Consider the following 18239-nt stretch of genomic DNA (forward strand, 5'->3'; position numbering starts at 1 on the left):
CTGCAAGGTTGACCCTCGTCATCACAATTTCAAATGGAAGAGCTATTTACACGGGTGACACCACTGGTCAGTGCACAAGGCACAGAAGAGGTGGGCTGCCTGCTTATGCGCTGCTCAGCAGATTGCAAGAAAGAAAGGGAAAACATTGGGGCTGCAAATTTCCTCCAAGGGAAATTTCAATGCGTAATGTCGTGACTCCCACAATAAACAAAGGCCCTGCAAGCTGAGTTCAAGACGAGCAACAAAACTTAAGCCCGCAAGTGCACTTGCATGCATGCATGCATAAGTTACCCTCTTTCCATCCCAGCTTTCACATACAATTACTCTATTCAGAATTTTGTATCATACAACAACACAAAACTGTAGCTTTCATCATGGGAATATGAATGATGGGATAACTTATACTATGTACATGCAGGCCCCTCCCCCACAATCATAATCAAGCACACAGATTTCCTGATTAGACAGACAAGTGCTCATACCATACACATGCAAGGCCCAAGACCAGATGACTACAACACAGCACAACCCTGGGGTACCTGTAACAAATTAACTTTGAAATGAAGGCATGTCTGGTCCTGGTAATCTTAAATAAGGGCTGTTAATGAGTGCAGGACCTCATAAGTGTACCACTGATATAAAGTACTATTTCTGAACTGTTTTTGGTCCACCTAAATTAATGCACAAGAATTAGATATTTTTCCCCATAATATACATACTGAAAAAGCAGACCTAATAAAGGGGAAACAGGTGTAGGCATTTCCCCCTTCTCTGAACATAAAACAGTGCTTAAATGTTGTATTAGCTATGTTAAGGCAATCCGTATTATGGCCATTAAAAATAGACAAAAGCTATTGAAAATATCTGATTTTATGCTAATGAAGTAGAACCACATTGGCTGAGTTGTGATCTGACCTGTTTAGTATGCTGAAAGCAAACAAATTATCCAGAAACAATGACTGATGGTTGGCTAACATCTCTTTCTAGGAACTACAAATACAACAGAGGTTTGCTTGCATAACGAGTATTTTATACTCATACTCCAAAATTAAAAGCATACAATTTGTATTGTTCTGCAGGTTATTCTTTTGCTGCTTCCTTTTGTATTTCCCCCAGAATGGGAAGAGGGGGAAAAAAAGAAACCTGCTGACTACAGGATATGTGCAGGTACAAACACAGATGTCACACAAGCAGCGGCTTAATAGACACTACAAAAAAGTCTACATACAGGTACTGCCACCAGGCAGTTTAATACCGTATAGTGAGCTACAAAACTGTGAAATGGGAAATCAGGCAGGAAAAACCATGTTTTAAAGGGAGACTCTGAGAATACTTTCTTATAACAATGTTAGCATTAAAACTGTTTAACTTCCAAAAGAGATTCATAGTATGCATGTGTAAAGAGAACAAAGGCAAAAGAAAAGGCTAATGTAAAGCACAAAGGAAGAAACTGCTAACGTAAAGCACAACTTATGTTTGGAGCAGAGGCTTTGGAACAGTTTCTCTTATAAAGTCTAATCTTAAACATATACACAACCGGGGAAAAAATAAATACACTTCTGATCACCTTTGACTAAAATTACTGTTAATACAGCACAGATGGAATTTTGCTGTATCTTGGAAAATACATTCAATAAAGTTTTTCTGTTAAAAAAATTTAATGAAATCACACATTAAAAGTGATAATTATCAGTGAATTGTGTTATTCAACATATACAGTACATTACACCCCATTAAACTAATCCAAGAGCAGGGGCACAAAAATATTTTCCATCCAGCCTTAATGACATTTCTATATGCATAAGTGACACAAACATACACTCTCAACTGGCACTAACAGGGTCACAAACAATGGGCCCAGCATGTGGATTCCGTTCATGGCCACTTTCTGCAGTTCTTGCTGGATGAGAATAAAAGAAAAAAAGAAAGAGAGAGAGGAAAGAAGAAAAAAAAAAAAAAAACAAAAAAAACACTAAATTCTGCACCAAACAAGTACATGGCATGCAGGTTATTGGCTGGAAGCACACTGTGGAAAATCAGCTGTGGAAAAGAGTGGCTAAGAATGATTCCTCCCCAACTTTTCCAGTAAGACATAAAAGGTTTCTGCTACTGAATGGGGTGATATCCTGGCTACAGAGTCACATCACAACCACACCTCATTAGTGTAACTAACTACAATTTGGCCGTTTTCTTTCACCTGTGTTCTAAGGATTGAATGACTAATAACCATGTCACAATAAAGCTGAGAAGCGTATGTGTACTGTGCCCATTTTCCTTGCTTTTTATATTGTTTCAAGACAGCAGAAAGAAGAACTCTTTGTTATCTTCAACAAGTGGGCTGAGCAGGGAGAAAAGGGGTTTCAGCAAAGACACTCAAAGCAAAAAAGGTAAACCTAAATATAGCATAATGGCATAAACTCAGGCAGTAGTTCAAGGAAACCAAAGGCTGATATTCAGAATGCATGACAACAGAATGCACAACAAAGTCTGGTAGAACTGGAAACTCCCCGCCCCCTTCTCGGGGAGACGTGTTCGGCAAAAGCGTCTGACGCGAATTAACAATTGTGACGGAGGTGGAAGTGGATGGAAGTACAATTCCTTGCAGGCAAATCCTGTGCCGTTGGCTTTTCCGCTTCTGCGTCACACCTCATTACAGATGGCGCTAGGGTTCAGGCTGACTTCAGTACGGCATTGAAGAATCCTATGAATATTTACACAGTAGATACAGGCACTTAAATTGTCTTTGGTTGGAGTGACCCAACATTGCAGAGAAATGCATTCACAGAGCTGTGCACCCATTTCTGGGTTCAGTAGGCAACTAGTAAAATCAGTTTTGTTTTTTTAATCTTTACTCATTCTTCTTTTCAGTTAAGGTTCATTTAAGTTGATTTTAAGTGTTTATCCTTCTGACAAGGCCACCTAGAACAAAACAAAAACAAACAAAAATCAGTTGAAAAATACTTCGCATTTAATCACAAAATGAATATTCTAGGGAAAACACAGTGGTAATATGTAACTAGGCATTTGGATAGAAATGCATTTCTGCACTTGAGACATGATAAGTTTCTTATCACCTTTTCAGGGCAGAAGTCCGCGCTGTTTTGCCGTACTTTGCCTGGCCGGCCCTTGATGACTGCATAGCAGAACATTGTGATCACCATCACAAAGAGGAAGTAGCTGGTGTGCATTAGATGGAGGTTTATAAGAGAGCGATCATCCTGGTGGAAGAACAAGAAATGTTGCATTACTATATTTAATAACTGAGAGACACAAAAAATCCTTGTCATTAATTTAAGAAAAAAATGAAAAGAAAGGTCCGAGTAATTTTTTTTAAAAAAATATTCCAATAAACTGTTTTTCCCAACAGTTAATTATCCTTAACCATTTGTACTCATTGCCCTTTATATTCCAGTCTGTATCCTGATATTAGAGCTGCTTCTGAGTTGGGAGCAATGTACATGAGGGCTGTATGTTTGTATGCATACTCACATCGGGGACGATGACTGTGAGCTTGGGGTTGAGTGCGTGGTACACTTTCCCAATGGCTCCTTTATAACACCAGAAGGGGTTATACTCCTGCGCGTATTTGGTATCAGAGTCTCTAGCGGTGGTGAAAATCTTGTACCAGGATGTGGCATTTGTATAAGTTTCAGGAATGCAGTGTGGTGGTTGCCTGAATGGGGAGAGCAGATATTTTGGCTAAATGGGATTAGAAGAAGAATCAATCTTTCATTTTTCTTGGCCTGTAATAGGGTGCCATGCCAAGTTCCTCCTGGATTTCTCAAGCCTTCAAAATAGCCAAATTTCTAGCCAACAAAATGGCAGTATAAATCTTTACTTCTAATAAAGTGTCTTCTTTGTTCTTTTCATATAGATTACAAACTTTATCCTCAGTTACTGAAAAACATCAACATGGATTGACTCTTTAAGGCCTTCTTCTCAAAACAATATGGAGTTGTCCAGTCTAAATGCTACCATATCTCACACACACACACACACACACACACACACACACACACACACACACAGTCTTTCTGAACCGCTTGTCCCATACGGGGTTGTGGGGAACCGGAGCCTACCCGGCAACACAGGGCGTAAGGCCAGAGGGGGAGGGGACACACCCAGGACGGGACGCCAGTCTGTCGCAAGGCACCCCAAGCGGGACTCGAACCCCAGACCCACTGGAGAGCAGGACCCGGTCCAACCCACTGCGCCACCGCGCCCCCGCTACCATATCACTAATAACAGTATTATAAAGAGGCAGATATTAGGTAAGAGTACAATTTTAACAGCTAAAATTGAACTATTCATGTTCACATCAAGAGAGCACGGTGGCGCAGCGGGGCTAGCCTAGTATGGGGGCGTAGTGGCGGCGCAGCGCGTTTGGCCGGTCCCACTCTCTAGTGGGTCTGGGTTTCAAGTCCTGCTTGGGGTGGCTTGTGATGGACTGGCGCCCCGTCCTGAGTGTGTCCCCTCCCCCTCCAGCCTTGTGCCCTGTGTTGCCGGGTTAGGCTCCTGCTTGCTGTGACCCCGCTTGGGATAGGCGGATTGAGACTCTGTGTGTGTGTGTGTGTGTGTGTGTATGTGTGTGTTATGTTACTTCTCTTCATACAAGACTGTAACATGATTTCTAAATTACAATCCCAAAGGCACTAATGCACTGTGATAACCCTGACATTCAAAGCCATGTGACAGAAAGAAAGCTGCTTTAATTTCTAATAATGATGAAAACAACTCTGAACAAAAATATTCACAACAGGTTAATTTTCTGTTAGATATGTCACATCCCTGAAAGCTTTCCCCCCCACCCACTTTTAAAAAGGTGCTCATACTTCTGGTTCAGCTAGTTAATGTTTGAACAATTCCATCTGCCTGACATGCTTGAATGGGGGAAAAGAGCATGTCAGTCTGATTAGGGCTGTCACATTTTAATGCTGAATGGAAAGCAAATATAGCTGAATTATGAACACAGGAAGTATAACAGAAAATGAGTCAGCACAATGAAGTAGCACACCTATTGATGTAAGCAATAAATAAAGCAATAAATGAATGAAGACACTGAATCAAACCAATACATTAAACAAATTACAACCAAACTTGGAGAGCTAGCACAACAACACATCTGAGTGAGGTTTCTTTACCACAGGCAACTTGGTAAAGGAAAACATTTTGCTTGAGATGATCACAATAGTTCTTTCATGTTACAGGCAAATATTTTGTGCCTGATGAAGCTCAGTTAAATTCAGTTCCAATTTTTGATAGCTTTTTTAAAGGAAACACTGTCACAATTAAATTTTTTGTGATAGGTGTAAGTTATAAACACACTTCTTGAAGGCAAAGTCCTCAGTTATTAATACTGTTGCTAATTTCTTTATAAGCTAATTTCTAATAAGCTTCTAGCAAAAACATTTCTGTGTATATGGCAATAAAAGGTCAAGTTATACCATAACAACATACAGTCAACTCAAGAAGTATGGGCACGCTTCAAAAAGGGGTGGTCCAAGAGCCCTCCAAAAGTGTGCTCCAATTTTGCTACACATTACAGAAAGAGGCTCAGTGCTGTCATCCACTCCAGAGGAGGCTTCAAATATTAATTGTATGGGTGCCGATAATTTTGAAACTTATTTTTTGCTGGAAAAAAAAAATGATTCCAATAAAATGTTTTGCATTTGAAAAAGTATTAAATAAAAGCTATGTGTTAAAAAAAAACATGGCCTCCCCACTGCACGTTTGAGCCCAAACTATAACTCACTGTTTGGACTGTTTACTTTTTACATTTTTTTTTTGCTCAATTTCATGAATGGTACCAATACTTCTTGAGCTGGTACCTTGAAGAGAGGCAAAAGAAGACATGCGAAGATAACTAATGTATGATGTATGATACCAGGTTCGTGTCTGTCAGAACCACAGTGGCAAGAGTTAATATGGTTAATGCTTGTAGAATGTAGTGAAATAGGTGATATGACTATGTCCTGGAAATGTGTCACCTGCATATTGGTAATGCTAACCCTGACATCAGTAATAAAATCTGATATATAAATATATAATCACACTATGGCTTTTGTGTATGTAGAAATATCAATGATGAATGGCTGGCTGAAATGCCAGATTATTTCAATTAAGAAGCTTCTCTTGCTAAAAGCAGCGTGCAGTTTAAAAGATTTTTTTTTTTTAAACATTAGTCAATAAGATAAATGTCTGTACAGTCCCTGGATGAGCAGTGAAGACCATGGTGACTCACACTGTCACTGGGAAGACATTGCTGGCTGCAGTGATGGTCATGCAGGTGCTAAACACAACCTGCTCACAGTGGCCATGCAGGACGCAGTCGTCCGAGTTCCAGGAGGCAGGCAAGGTGAAAGTGATATTCATCTCTTCGTGGGCTTCCCTTCCTTCACCAGAAAACATACAAAAATACATCAGAAAAACAGACAACCAAACTAAAAGTCTAAAGGTTTTGCAGGAGAGCAGTGGTTGACTACAATTCAAAAATGGAGAACAATTTTCTTCCTGTACTCAAGAGAGCACAGTGAACACAGACCATTAAACATGGAGCATTATTAAGCTGGCAGCTTTGTTCATAATAAACAAAGTACTCATTGTAACAATCCAGATTTAACAGTCCTGCAGTTGACACATACCTGCCAGGCCAACCTGCTGCCCTAAAATGGTGGCATACAGGTGGGTGATGTTGCGGGAATAGCCCCCAAAGGGGCGGAGCGGGTCAAGGGTAAGGGTGATGGGAACAGAGATATTGATCGGTCCAGGGTCCTCCAGTAGTGGTGGAGCCTGTGTGCTTTGACGCGCTTGTCCGCTAGTCACCGTGCTCTCAGGGGTGGTGGATTCATTGAGGCCGTGCTTCAAGGTCTCATTCTCCGAAATGCAGAAGTCCAGCTCATTAAAGCGCAGCAGGAAAGTGTTCCAGTCCTGTGGGGATTGAATGTCATGAAAGAAGATGCTTCAGTGCATTTAGATATTGGCTAAGGAGAATTAAACAAACCTAACCCACACCTGACCAGTACTACAAACAAATCCTGAAAAAAGTCAAAACAATGAAGAATTCATGAATAATTCTAGTTTTTCTAACATAACTGCATAAACTGTTTACCAGTGTGCCTTTCGGGCCATCTCTTAAAACCCCTACTGACCTTAATACAGAAAGATCTATTGTATCAATTAATGCTTTCAATTATTTTAATATGCTCGGTTTGCCTGAAAACCGCCAAATATGTGAGATATTTTCCCCTTCAACTAAAGCTTTGACGGATAATTTAAAAAAGCACAAATTTTAAAGAGAAACTGATGATCCATGTGTTTTGCCTTAGAATACCTGACTACATAAAGCCAAAAAAAGTTCCCTTATTTTATTAAATAAATGGCAGCATTAAGTGTCTTACCTCTGTCATCTCTGGGGATTTTATTTCCTTTATCTTGAAAAAGTAGCCAATGGTGAGGAAGGCAATGGCTACAGTGCTGACACTGACCATAAAGATGACCAGCGGTGGCCGATTACTGATATAGGTCTTCAAATTCTCCAGAGGATTGATAAGGTACACCTACAGTATAAAGGTATACACAGCCTTAATAATAGATTACAGAGTGTCTGGCCCCAGAACATCTGTACACGAAACAGTAAACCATGCAAAAGTTAAATATTACATACATTACAAATATTTCTGTAAATTCCAATAATAATCAGCACTAGACAAGAGAAAAGATATTACTCTAATAATATGGGACAGCTGGTAGCGTAGGGGCTAGACCTACTGCCTTTGGATACAAAGGTTGCAGGTACAATCCCCATCTCTGGCTGTAGTACCCTTGAGCAAAGTATTTACCCTAGATTGTTCCAGTAAAAGTACCCAGCTGTATAAACGGTAAATAACTGTAAGCCTGTAATAACTGTAGCCTTAAGATTGTAAGTCGCTTTGGAGAAAAGTGTCAGCTAAATTAATAAATGTAATGTAATGTTCCATTACAACATTGTACATACTAATTAATATGTATTTATTTATACAGTCAATAATGGATGTCTGAAACAGTCTAATGTATTCTTTTTAGTGCAGATAGCAAATATAGAAACAAACAACAGTCAGAATCAAACTATTCCTAGTATATTAATAGCATAAGTATATAAATAGTAAACTACTTGAGAAGGGAGACACTTTGGTTTTAAACTAGATTACAAATTTATTTCCAATGTTTAAATACCGGAAACTTAGTCTCAACAAACCCACGTAGAGAAAAGAAATATTACTGGATCTCTTCGGTTACTGAATCACACAGCACAAGATTGCTTATAATGTCAGAAGAAACATAACAGCTTTAACTTAACTGACACAGAGCAGCAGTGTATCTCAGATTCACAAGTCCCCAAAACAAACAAAACCCCTTCTAAAAACTTAACAAAACCCCTAAAGCTGCTATACAAAACTGCAACGTGAAAAAACATGAAACTGATTTAAAATGAGGCAGCAGGCAGGATCCTGATCAGGTCTGCTGTCTTGTAATCTGAGTGTTTTGGGTTTCAATCCCTGTTCCTGCAGAGTAGTCCCCTTGACCAAGGCACTTACCCTACAGTAAGAGTATCCTGCTGTATAAATGGGTATATCACTGTAAAATTGTTTCTCAAAAATTGCAAGTCACCCTGGACAAAAATGCAATCTAACTGACAGCTGGTAACAATATGAACAACAACAACAGTGTATGTCTCACTGCTTGGCAATATCATATGTCCATCCTTGTGACAAAGTAAGATGCTGACAGCACACACACACACACACACACACACACAGCTCTCCATGGACACCACACACAGTGGACACAAACCAACAGCAGGCTACACACACACAAACACACCGCTGGTTGCTTCTTCCTGTTCATCTAACCTCGTTCCACCACCAGCTCCATTCATTCCTGCATAATTTTATTTACTGCCATGGATGGCATGAAAAACCGCCTCGCGGATTTCTGTAACAACAGTTTATACCGCCAAACGTGATTAATTTTAAGCCAAAGTTTTTTCCTGGAACGTTGTTGTGATCACTGATAGTGTATTATTATTAGCACAGCGCGAGCTGAGTCTCGTGCAGGAGGATGTAGTCCACTACTAGGCAAATTATGAACAATATTATATATATAAAACCTAAAAAAACCCTATTAACATCATTAAGAAACGTTTTCATAACTTAGTAATTTTGCATTTTTTCCCCACCCATTTTGGCATTGCCACTACTACTACTAGCTAAACTAGTAGTTCAGTAGAACTCCCGAACCTGAGGCCTCAAGTTGTGTGATCTCTCTCAGACACACTCTCTGCTACGTAAGTAGGAATGAAATGATTAAGCATTAGGAAATAATACTAATGCATTATAAAATGCAGAAGTTGTGCCAGGAAGCGCTGACTCACCATTTTCTCCGTGTGTTTTAACGACGACAGCGGATCGAGGGTCGCCGCGTTAGCCTGCTAGCTCCACTGCTAGCTCTAGCTGTGTGTGTGTCTGTGTGTGTGTGTGTGTTAGCTAACTATATCAGCCAGGTCCGCACGGTAAAAGTCGGCGTTTGGACACAGTCAACGTTACAGCGGTCCTTCACTTCCTTTCCCATCATCCGCTCGTCCCCACCGCTCCCGGCGGTGAATTAAACTTATTTACTTGCTCTGGATGATTGCTCTTCTTCTTGACTCTCTGACTATCACTGTTTACGCCTATGTCCCTTCCGCACTGCGCAGCCGTTCAGTGTTACGTACCATTCCTGAAGCCTTATAAGGAATGTACGCAGCACTTTTTAGGCGTATGCGTCTGCAGGTACGTAAAGCACGCACGCTACGACGGGGGGGGAGCCTCGTTCTGGGAGTTGGTCCGTGCCCTGGTGACGTCAAAGAGCTCTTACTAAGAAAGATGGCGAGAAAGATGGGATTTATTTAGTCGCCTCGCTCTTTTGAAAAAAGGTAAATAAGTATAATTGAATTACGAATTTGTGAATGTTTGAAATTACCCACTTCGCGACTTGTGCGGAAAAAAGTCCAAGTAGCGGAGAGGAACCCTTTTTTTGTTATGCTGTGTGTGTGTGAGGCGTTCACAGAACAGAAGCAGATTCGATGCTCTGTGTGACAATGATATAATATGTCATTATCATGAAGTATAATTGTGAATAAGATATACTTATTGTGGGATGTAGTCATAAGGATTTTCTAGAGCAGCGCGTATTACTTGGTAGCTGCTGGTTGCCTAATTAGAGACAAGTTGTCCTGTGGCTGTGTGTATGTTATCATCATGATCATGTAACGTTGCTGTACTTATTGTCTTTTTAACTTTTTGTTATTGCCTGCTTTGTAGTTATGACTTTAGTGGGGGAGATGTGCAGACACATACACTGTCTGAAACCACTTGTCCCATACGGGGTCGCGGGGAGCCGGAGCCTAACCCAGCAACACAGGGGGTGTAGGGCTGCAGGGGGTGGGGACGCACCCAGGACGGGATGCCAGTCCATAGCAAGACACCCCAAGCAGGGTTCAAACCCCAGACCCGGTGGAGAGCAGGACCTCGTCCAGCCCACTGCATCACCGCGCCCCCTTTGATGTGCAAACAATGTCATGATAATGTGATGATAAAATATTTAGACATTTACATTTATTCAATTAGCAGACACTTTCCCAAGCGACTTACATTGGATACTATGTTATGTAGTGTTATCAGCCCACACACCTTATTCACCGCGGTGACTTACACTGCTAGATACACTACTTTACAATGGGTCACTCATCCATGCATCAGTGGAACACACACACTCTCTCTGTCACTCACGCACTATGGGGGAACCTGAACAGCATGTCTTTGGACTGTGGGAGGAAACCCACACAGACACGGGGAGAACATGCAAACTCCACACAGACTGAGCAGGGATCAAACCCACGTTCCCTCACACTACCCAGGGGCTATGAGACAGCAGTGCTACTCACTGTGTGACCGTGCCACCCCGTTGTATGTACTGATATGTCCAGTATGAGTCAAAAACTCTATAGGTATTTTAAAAATATTTGGGTAGTTAGTGTTGGATTGATCTGACAAATACCATTTGAGCAATGGATGTATCGATGAGGTGTTTGTAAACACCCCTGAACATCTTCAATTCAACTCAGTAATTCCAAATGGAAAGGGGGTGACATTACCACTCTGACACATCAAATGACATTCAGTGCCGAAGTCCGCTTTCGATATCTTTATTGGTTAGTTTGAGCATGTTGAGCAACTTCTGATTGAATGCTGCACAAGTCTTGATGATGGGTGCCTTCAGATGGTCCACATTCTGGATGTTCGTCGCATAGGCCATGCTCTTCCTTGACAAACAACAACCTTTTCTTCTTTTGCCTTGCTCAAAATTGGCAGCATGTTGAACACATTCTGTGGAAGGGTCTCACTTTATGCCTCTATGTCTCATCGTGGTTGCTTAATATCTGCAGTGCAACAGGCCAAACTTCATAACCCATAAAGATATCAAAGAACGGACTTTGCTGTTGAATGTCTTTTGAAATTTACGTTTTAAGGCAGTTAAGTGCCAGCTTGTCCCCTTGTAGCACATATTCTGATCAAGTGTTATCCCACCCTCCTTGGATGGAAGTGTAAAAATGAGTAAACACATCATTAACATTAGACAATCTGAAGTCAGCCCTTTTTTCTGGTAAATAAAAATATTTTATTCATTATACACACACACACACATTTTCAGAACCGCTTGTCCCATACGGGGTCGCGGGGAACCAGAGCCTACCTGGCAACACAGGGCGTAAGGCCGGAGGGGGAGGGGACACACCCAGGACGGGACGCCAGTCCGTCGCAAGGCACCCCAAGCGGGACTCGAACCCCAGACCCACCAGAGAGCAGGACCTTGGTCCAACCCACTGCGCCACCGCGCCCCCCCATATTCATTATACAATACTAATATTTACTTTATTATTGCTGTATAAATGCATATATTTTTATTAAAGTACTTGATTTCACTTTATTAGGCATATTGCCTATTTGTAACACATATTAGGTAATAAAGGTGTTATTGTACTACATAGTGCAATATACAGTCTCTAAGTAATAATATTGTGCTCAAATTATGCTTTAAATTTTCTGGACTTCTGCCATATCCAGAGACCTTCCGTGCATTCTGGAAAATTGAAGCTGGACTGTACATATATAGGTATCACATTTAATAGCAGAAACATCAAAGAAGATTTCCAGTACTTAACATTTTAACAAGTTCCAAAAGTCCAGAGCAAATTGACATCACTAGCTGTAGCTGAGATGCTTTATTAGATCACCCTTTAATAACACAGCAGATTATACATCTTCAAGGAGGTTATTGCTTGAATCTGTAATATTTAAGTGATATGGTCCACTGTTTTTAGGAGCCATGGTTTTTCTGAGAGAAGGCCTGTGTCCTGGACTCACTGGGGAATTCATACAGGCGTTGCGCGCCAAAGACATCACAACAGGTATGAGTTCCTGCTCATCTATCTTAGTGCTCACACTGCAGATGTTTTGAACACTTTGAAATACAGTGGGTCACCGACTTACTCTACAATGACATTTTCCTGTTACAGGCTTTTTTCTGAGATGCATTTTGTATTTATTTTTTTGTAAATACAGCCTAGTGCACCATTTGAAATTGGGTGCCAGTTTCACCCAATGCACAGATGGATAACAATTGTGAATAATTAACCCTGGGTTTTTCAACACCCTGCTCTCTCTTGCCAGGGTTTTGTGTTGTACTTTCTTATTTACAACATGTTGTAAATACTGCTGCCAGAGGACTGAGAATGTACTATGCACAGGGTGTCCTGGCTCACCAGAGTGAGGGGCTGACTGCCAGCCTGGTCTTCATGATTTGCTCAGTTGGACAGAGTGACTTTACTACTCTGCTCTCGCTCAAAAAGCCCAGCTGTTGTGTCCCACCCTGCAGAGCTGTTGTGTTGCTATCATTTACATTCATTCATTTTGCAGATGCTTCCCCCCCCCCCCAAAGTGATGCACAACTGAGTAAACTGAAGTGTATTTAAGCAACAGATAGATACAGAAGATGGACACACTTTTCGATGCACAGTAGCTTTGTTTGGCACCATCATTTTTGCTGATGCACATTGCACAAGAAGTTGCATAAAGAATTAAAGACGAGCCCCTTGGTGTGTGTGTGTGTGTGTGTGTGTGTGTGTGTGTGTGTGTGTGTGTGTGTCACACACAGTGTACTAACAAACTTTTGGAGTAATAAACCAACTCTCAGTCCCAAGTAAGTTCATAAGTAGGGTACCAGCTTTATCTCTTTGTTTCCAAAGTTTTCTGTATAAGTTCATTGTGTTGTGATTTTGTTGTTTTGGCCTATAGTGCCTTAGAAAGGTTTGGCCCTCGGGATTAAAAAGGTGAATGCCCTTAAATGACCCAATCAGTCTTGACCAATTTCTCTGGGAATCTTGAATGAGCTGATTCAGTGAATACACTAAGAAGAGTTTGTGAATAGTACTCCTGACCGGTGTGCCACCCCCAAAAGATTTAAAATTTTTTTTGGCAAAAGGCAACTCTACCAAATGCACATAAGTAGGGTGTGAATACTTACTGAAACAGTATATTTGGCATTTTTCATACTTTAAGACATTTACTTGATCCACTTTGTCTTTATGTTGTATACAGATCTCTAATATAAAATACTTTGTGGAAAAATGTAAGTAGGCAAGCCAGTAAGATATTTGAAATTTTCAAATAGGTCTGAATATTTATGCACTGCATAACATGTATATGGACATTTAGACAATCGCATAAAGCCAGGAGAAACTATGCACATTCTGTGAAAATGGCAAGGATTAATCTTATAAGTCTTTCTGTTTTAGTGCCATCTATTGGTCTAGAGCTTACTGGAAATGTTTCTAATAATTCACATAGCCACGCCAAATAATTTCAATTTTGTGGTTTAAATCTCACATTCCTGTTTTGGTAATCCTGAGGTGAAGAGTTATCAGACTTTGAGTTTTGTAATATTAAGCAAATTTAGAGATTCTTAGATCATGTTAAGGTAATAACTGATCAAATGCCAATCTTTATTTTTACTAATTTTTTTTTTTGGTTTTAGTTGAAGACCTGGTTTTTGCTGACACAGAAGAACTTGCTCAAAAATGCTCTGTTTCATACAAGGTGGGTATACTGGGGAACTGAGATTTCTGGAAAATGTTGTGCTTTTAGTATAACTTTTAAGCAGGGTTACATCATATTTTCCCTCTTGCTGAGCTCAGTTTGTCATGTTGTGGAAAGAATGATGTATTTTTTTCTATGTAAAGAGGGGGAAAAAAAAAAAACCCTCCTTCATGGCAGAGAAGCATTTTTATAGCTGTCATACTTTAGAAGGCAATGTTCATAAAATGTTTATGAAACTTTTCTAAAACTCCACATGCTCCATTAGCAGAAGAAGAAAGCTGATTTAAATGACAAAATAATACCATTCACTGTGTTCAGGATAACACATGGTAACATGGCTGTACACAAAAACATCCAGGATGCCTGCAGCTAAAAGCAAATGTTAAGTAGCGGTGGGTCAGAAGAGAACTCTGTATGAAGGAGGTGAAGAGTTGTGTTGTTTGAAAGCTAACGGTTTGTTCCAGGCTTTGCTGGCTGTGCGGCGGGTCCTGCTTGCCCAGCACTCGGCCTTTCCTGTCTCTGGTGCTGACCTGTACGAGGAACTACTGAGCTCCACTGCCATCCTTTCCACAGGCAACGCTAGGTGAGGTCCCTGTAAGCATGAGCATGATCGCTGTGACAACATGTAAATTACTGGAGCAGAGTGGTTTGGGGAATAAGGCCATTGAATTATTCAAACCTTTTCAATGGATGTGTCTAAAATAGGGAAAGCTAGTTTGAATTAACTTTCTAAAAAAATGCACAATCTGACAATACATTTTCCTTAAATCCAGGTGTATACAGTACTTGAAATTAAATGGTGGTATTCATGGCTTAAAAATGGAAGATATTTTAAGGTATTTAAACTAGTCCTTGTGCCTCTCCTACTTGTGGATTGTGAGTTATACATCAGTTTGTCTCCAGTACAGTAGTCAAACAAATAACAAAATATATAAACACAATAATCGGGAAAGAAAACGGAAAAGTAATTACACTGGATTCAGGATATTAATCGTTGCATCATTGCACCTATGTGCTGTAGGTGAGGCAAATGCCATGATTGTTCTGCATGTTTTGTTTACCACATCCTGTATGTGATTCTTTCCAGTTTGGATAAGCTTCTGGACTCTGGCCTGTATACTGGAGAACTGACAGAGCTGGTGGGAGCCCCGGGAAGTGGAAAAACACAAGTAAACAAGTTTACATGCAGATTATGTCTAGCCAACTCTGTGTTCCAGTGTTTTTTGTGACAAATGTCTAATTTGCTTACCTGTTCAATTAAGATGTTTGTTGTGCAGTATCATGGGAGGGATTAGGTTTCCCCCAACCAGTTTAAGAAAACTTATTGAATACAGAGTAAATGTGTGCAAATGTTGAGTTCAGGTTAGTGCAATAAAAGCACTGAGAATATTAAATTAATATTTAACGTTTTTGCATCCACCCTCTTCATTCCTCCCTCAGGTGTGTTGTGGTGTTTCTGTAAATATAGCGTGTGAACTGAAGCAGAGCGTTCTATATGTTGACTCGACAGGAGGACTTTCAGCTGAACACTTGCTTCAGATGGTGAAGGCCAAAACAAATAATATGGAGGAACAGGTGCGTTAGTGGTACTGTTGTTGTACTGTTTAACTTGAATCAAATGTAACCTGTATTCAGAGAATGGAAAAGCTAAATGAAGAATTTTGGCAATTATTTTTCCTCCCATGGATTAAATGAAAAACCAGTGTTGTGTTCTATCTTTGTGTGTTTATAGGTTGAAGCTCTTAAGAGAATACAGGTGACCCGAGTGTTTGACATCTTCTCCTTGTTCGAATGCCTACATAATCTTAGAAGCACTGGAATTGCACAGGTTAGGATTCTGAATGTTGTAGATAACATTTTAGCTTGTTTCACACTTCATGTAAATTTTTTTTTTTTTTTTTTTTTTTTTTTTTTTTCTCTCTCCCCTTCTTTCCTTCCCTCTTCCCTCTCATCGAGTTCTATTTTGCTATGTAAATCAGTTAAAATGGTGAAAGTGTCTTGTGTAGAACTCTAGGAATTTAGTCTCATTCCTCCCTTTCTTAGGTGGTGGCAAGGGGTAGTTCACTGAAAGCTGTCATAGTGGACTCCGTGTCTGCTGTACTAGCTCTTGCACTGGGAGGCAAACAGACGGAAGGTAGGAAATATTTACATTTATTTACCAGATTCTTGGGGGGGCGCAGTGGGTTGGACCGGGTCCTGTTCTCCAGTGGGTCTGGGGTTCGAGTCCCGCTTGGGGTGCCTTGCGACGGACTGGCGTCCCGTCCTGGGTGTGTCCCCTCCCCCTCTGGCCTTTTACGCCCTGTGTTGCTGGGTAGGCTCCGGTTCCCCGCAACCCCGTATGGGACAAGTGGTTCAGAGTGTGTGTGTGTGTGTGTGTGTGTGTGTGTGTGTGTGTGTGTGTGTGTGTGTGTGTGTGTGTGTACCAGATTCTTTCTCCACAACAACTCTTTATCTAACCCTTTTTCATTTGAAATATTTGGATTTGCAGTCATATGAAAAATCAGTGCGTTTTCACATGATTGACAAAGTGTGATGGTTTATTCTTTCTGGCACTTATATATTTTGCTGTAGGGATGTCGCTGATGATGCAGATAGCTGGAGAACTGAGAACAATTGCTAAGGATCTTAACGTTGCTGTCCTGGTGAGGATACGTATAATGTTTTCACGCTCGGCCGTGCTGAATTGTGGCGTCTTAATCCAGTGACGTGCTTATGGTGACCAGGTGACGAATCATGTGACCAGAGATAGCAATGGAATGCTGAAAGCTGGCTTAGGACAGTCCTGGAGCCATGTTCCTCGAACTCGAATTCTCCTGCAACGGGTGGAGCAATCAGGTTCCACATGCTGTAACCTGCGTACTGCAACTGTGATCAAGTCTTCTCGACAGGTACGTTGCTTCTAAGCTAGATATGCTGCAGTGAGATTTTTCTGGTTGTATACTAAAAAGTTGAGATCACTTGATCAAAGGGAGTAAATATCAAGCTAATACTTGCTTTCATTTATGAAAAAGTCATTTGCTGGTGTTTTAGGTGAGAATGTACTTAGTTTCTGAACCCTAAACTCACACTTTCTATGACTAGACAGTAACACTACTGCACTACTTGTTACCCTCTCATTTTAGCCATGCCACCTTACAGAGGAGTTTGACATGATCTCCTGGGCTCAGTCTGGAGATGAGGTGTCTGGATCTGGATCCCAAGGGAAGAGGAAGCTTCCCATTGACAGTCCAAGTTGAGGCCTGGACATTTTCAGAGCTAGCTGTTCAATGTGTGTTTTTTTTTTTTTAAAATATATGTACTGTGTTCAAAAGCTCCAAGTAAGCTCATACATATAAATGTACAAAACATTCATTACTTTTTGTACATTCATATAAAGTATATTTAAAAAAACCTTCATTTGTATGAGTCAAGTATTTTCTTGAATGTTCTGGTCATTTATCTGTAATAATACAGAACAATGTACATATCTTGTGAAATGGGGCCTGACTGATACTGAGAGGTATCACATGTCCAGTGATTAACAAAGTTGTGAAAGATCAAGGAATGAAACTTTTAAAAAAAAAAAAAAAAAGTGTAAGGAAGAGATTTTATTGCCATATTATACACTAGCTGTCTGTAGAAGTCTTAAACGGCAATCTATTGCTCCATTGACATGGAAAACACAGCACCCCTGTTTTAAATGGTTTCGAAATAACTAAAAATTGAAATGCATGGCCACCAGCCAAAACTATGTTACAGAAAATGAGATTGTTATTCACAGTTATCAGCATATCTGTTTCCCTGTTAACACTCAGCTTCCTGAAGAGGAGGCACATAAACAGTTGATCATTTTGGGTCCAGATTGTTTCTGACAAGCTAATACCAGGGTAAGCAAACACACACTCGAGTACTGTAGGCATTGCTGTTTCTCCTAGCTGAGCTTTGAGTCACTGAATCCCATAACTTAAGTCATGTTACAACTGAAAGCAAGGAACCTCTCACACACACTCACACTCACTTGAAACCGCTTGTCCCATACGGGGTTGCAGGGAGCCGGAGCATAACACGACCAACGGCTGGAGGGGGAGG

The 18239-nt window shown here is 40.6% G+C and overlaps 2 protein-coding genes across 4 annotated transcripts; one reads left to right on the forward strand and one right to left on the reverse strand.

Annotated features, from left to right (window-relative positions):
* Window positions 1-121: 121 nt before the first annotated feature.
* Window positions 122-9734, reverse strand: tmem248 (transmembrane protein 248). The gene is made up of 7 exons (XM_018742165.2): window positions 9410-9734; window positions 7398-7556; window positions 6642-6927; window positions 6242-6392; window positions 3490-3673; window positions 3075-3218; window positions 122-2919 (listed from the first exon to the last, which is right to left on the reverse strand). Exons 1-7 carry the CDS (start codon window positions 9410-9412, stop codon window positions 2899-2901), a joined length of 948 nt encoding a protein of 315 aa, XP_018597681.1. The 5' UTR covers window positions 9413-9734; the 3' UTR covers window positions 122-2898.
* A 129-nt stretch (window positions 9735-9863) lies between these two features.
* rad51d (RAD51 paralog D) lies at window positions 9864-18236 on the forward strand. Of its 3 annotated transcripts, XR_003797330.1 has the most exons (13): window positions 9864-9949; window positions 12398-12484; window positions 14110-14171; window positions 14636-14754; window positions 15259-15340; window positions 15612-15746; window positions 15904-15999; window positions 16215-16305; window positions 16743-16813; window positions 16895-17059; window positions 17294-17439; window positions 17966-18037; window positions 18200-18236. XR_003797330.1 is itself a non-coding variant. In XM_018741911.2 (12 exons), exons 2-11 carry the CDS (start codon window positions 12403-12405, stop codon window positions 17405-17407), a joined length of 1017 nt encoding a protein of 338 aa, XP_018597427.1. In that variant the 5' UTR covers window positions 9864-9949; window positions 12398-12402; the 3' UTR covers window positions 17408-17439; window positions 18200-18232. The 3 variants fall into 3 exon arrangements, 2 of the variants coding, with proteins under 2 accessions (XP_018597427.1, XP_029105143.1); XM_018741911.2 differs by lacking the exon at window positions 17966-18037 and having other exon boundaries at window positions 18200-18232; XM_029249310.1 differs by lacking the exon at window positions 18200-18236 and having other exon boundaries at window positions 17966-18192.
* Window positions 18237-18239: the final 3 nt, after the last annotated feature.

The sequence above is a fragment of the Scleropages formosus genome, chromosome 25 (assembly GCF_900964775.1).
Source record: "Scleropages formosus chromosome 25, fSclFor1.1, whole genome shotgun sequence".
NCBI lineage: Eukaryota > Metazoa > Chordata > Actinopteri > Osteoglossiformes > Osteoglossidae > Scleropages > Scleropages formosus.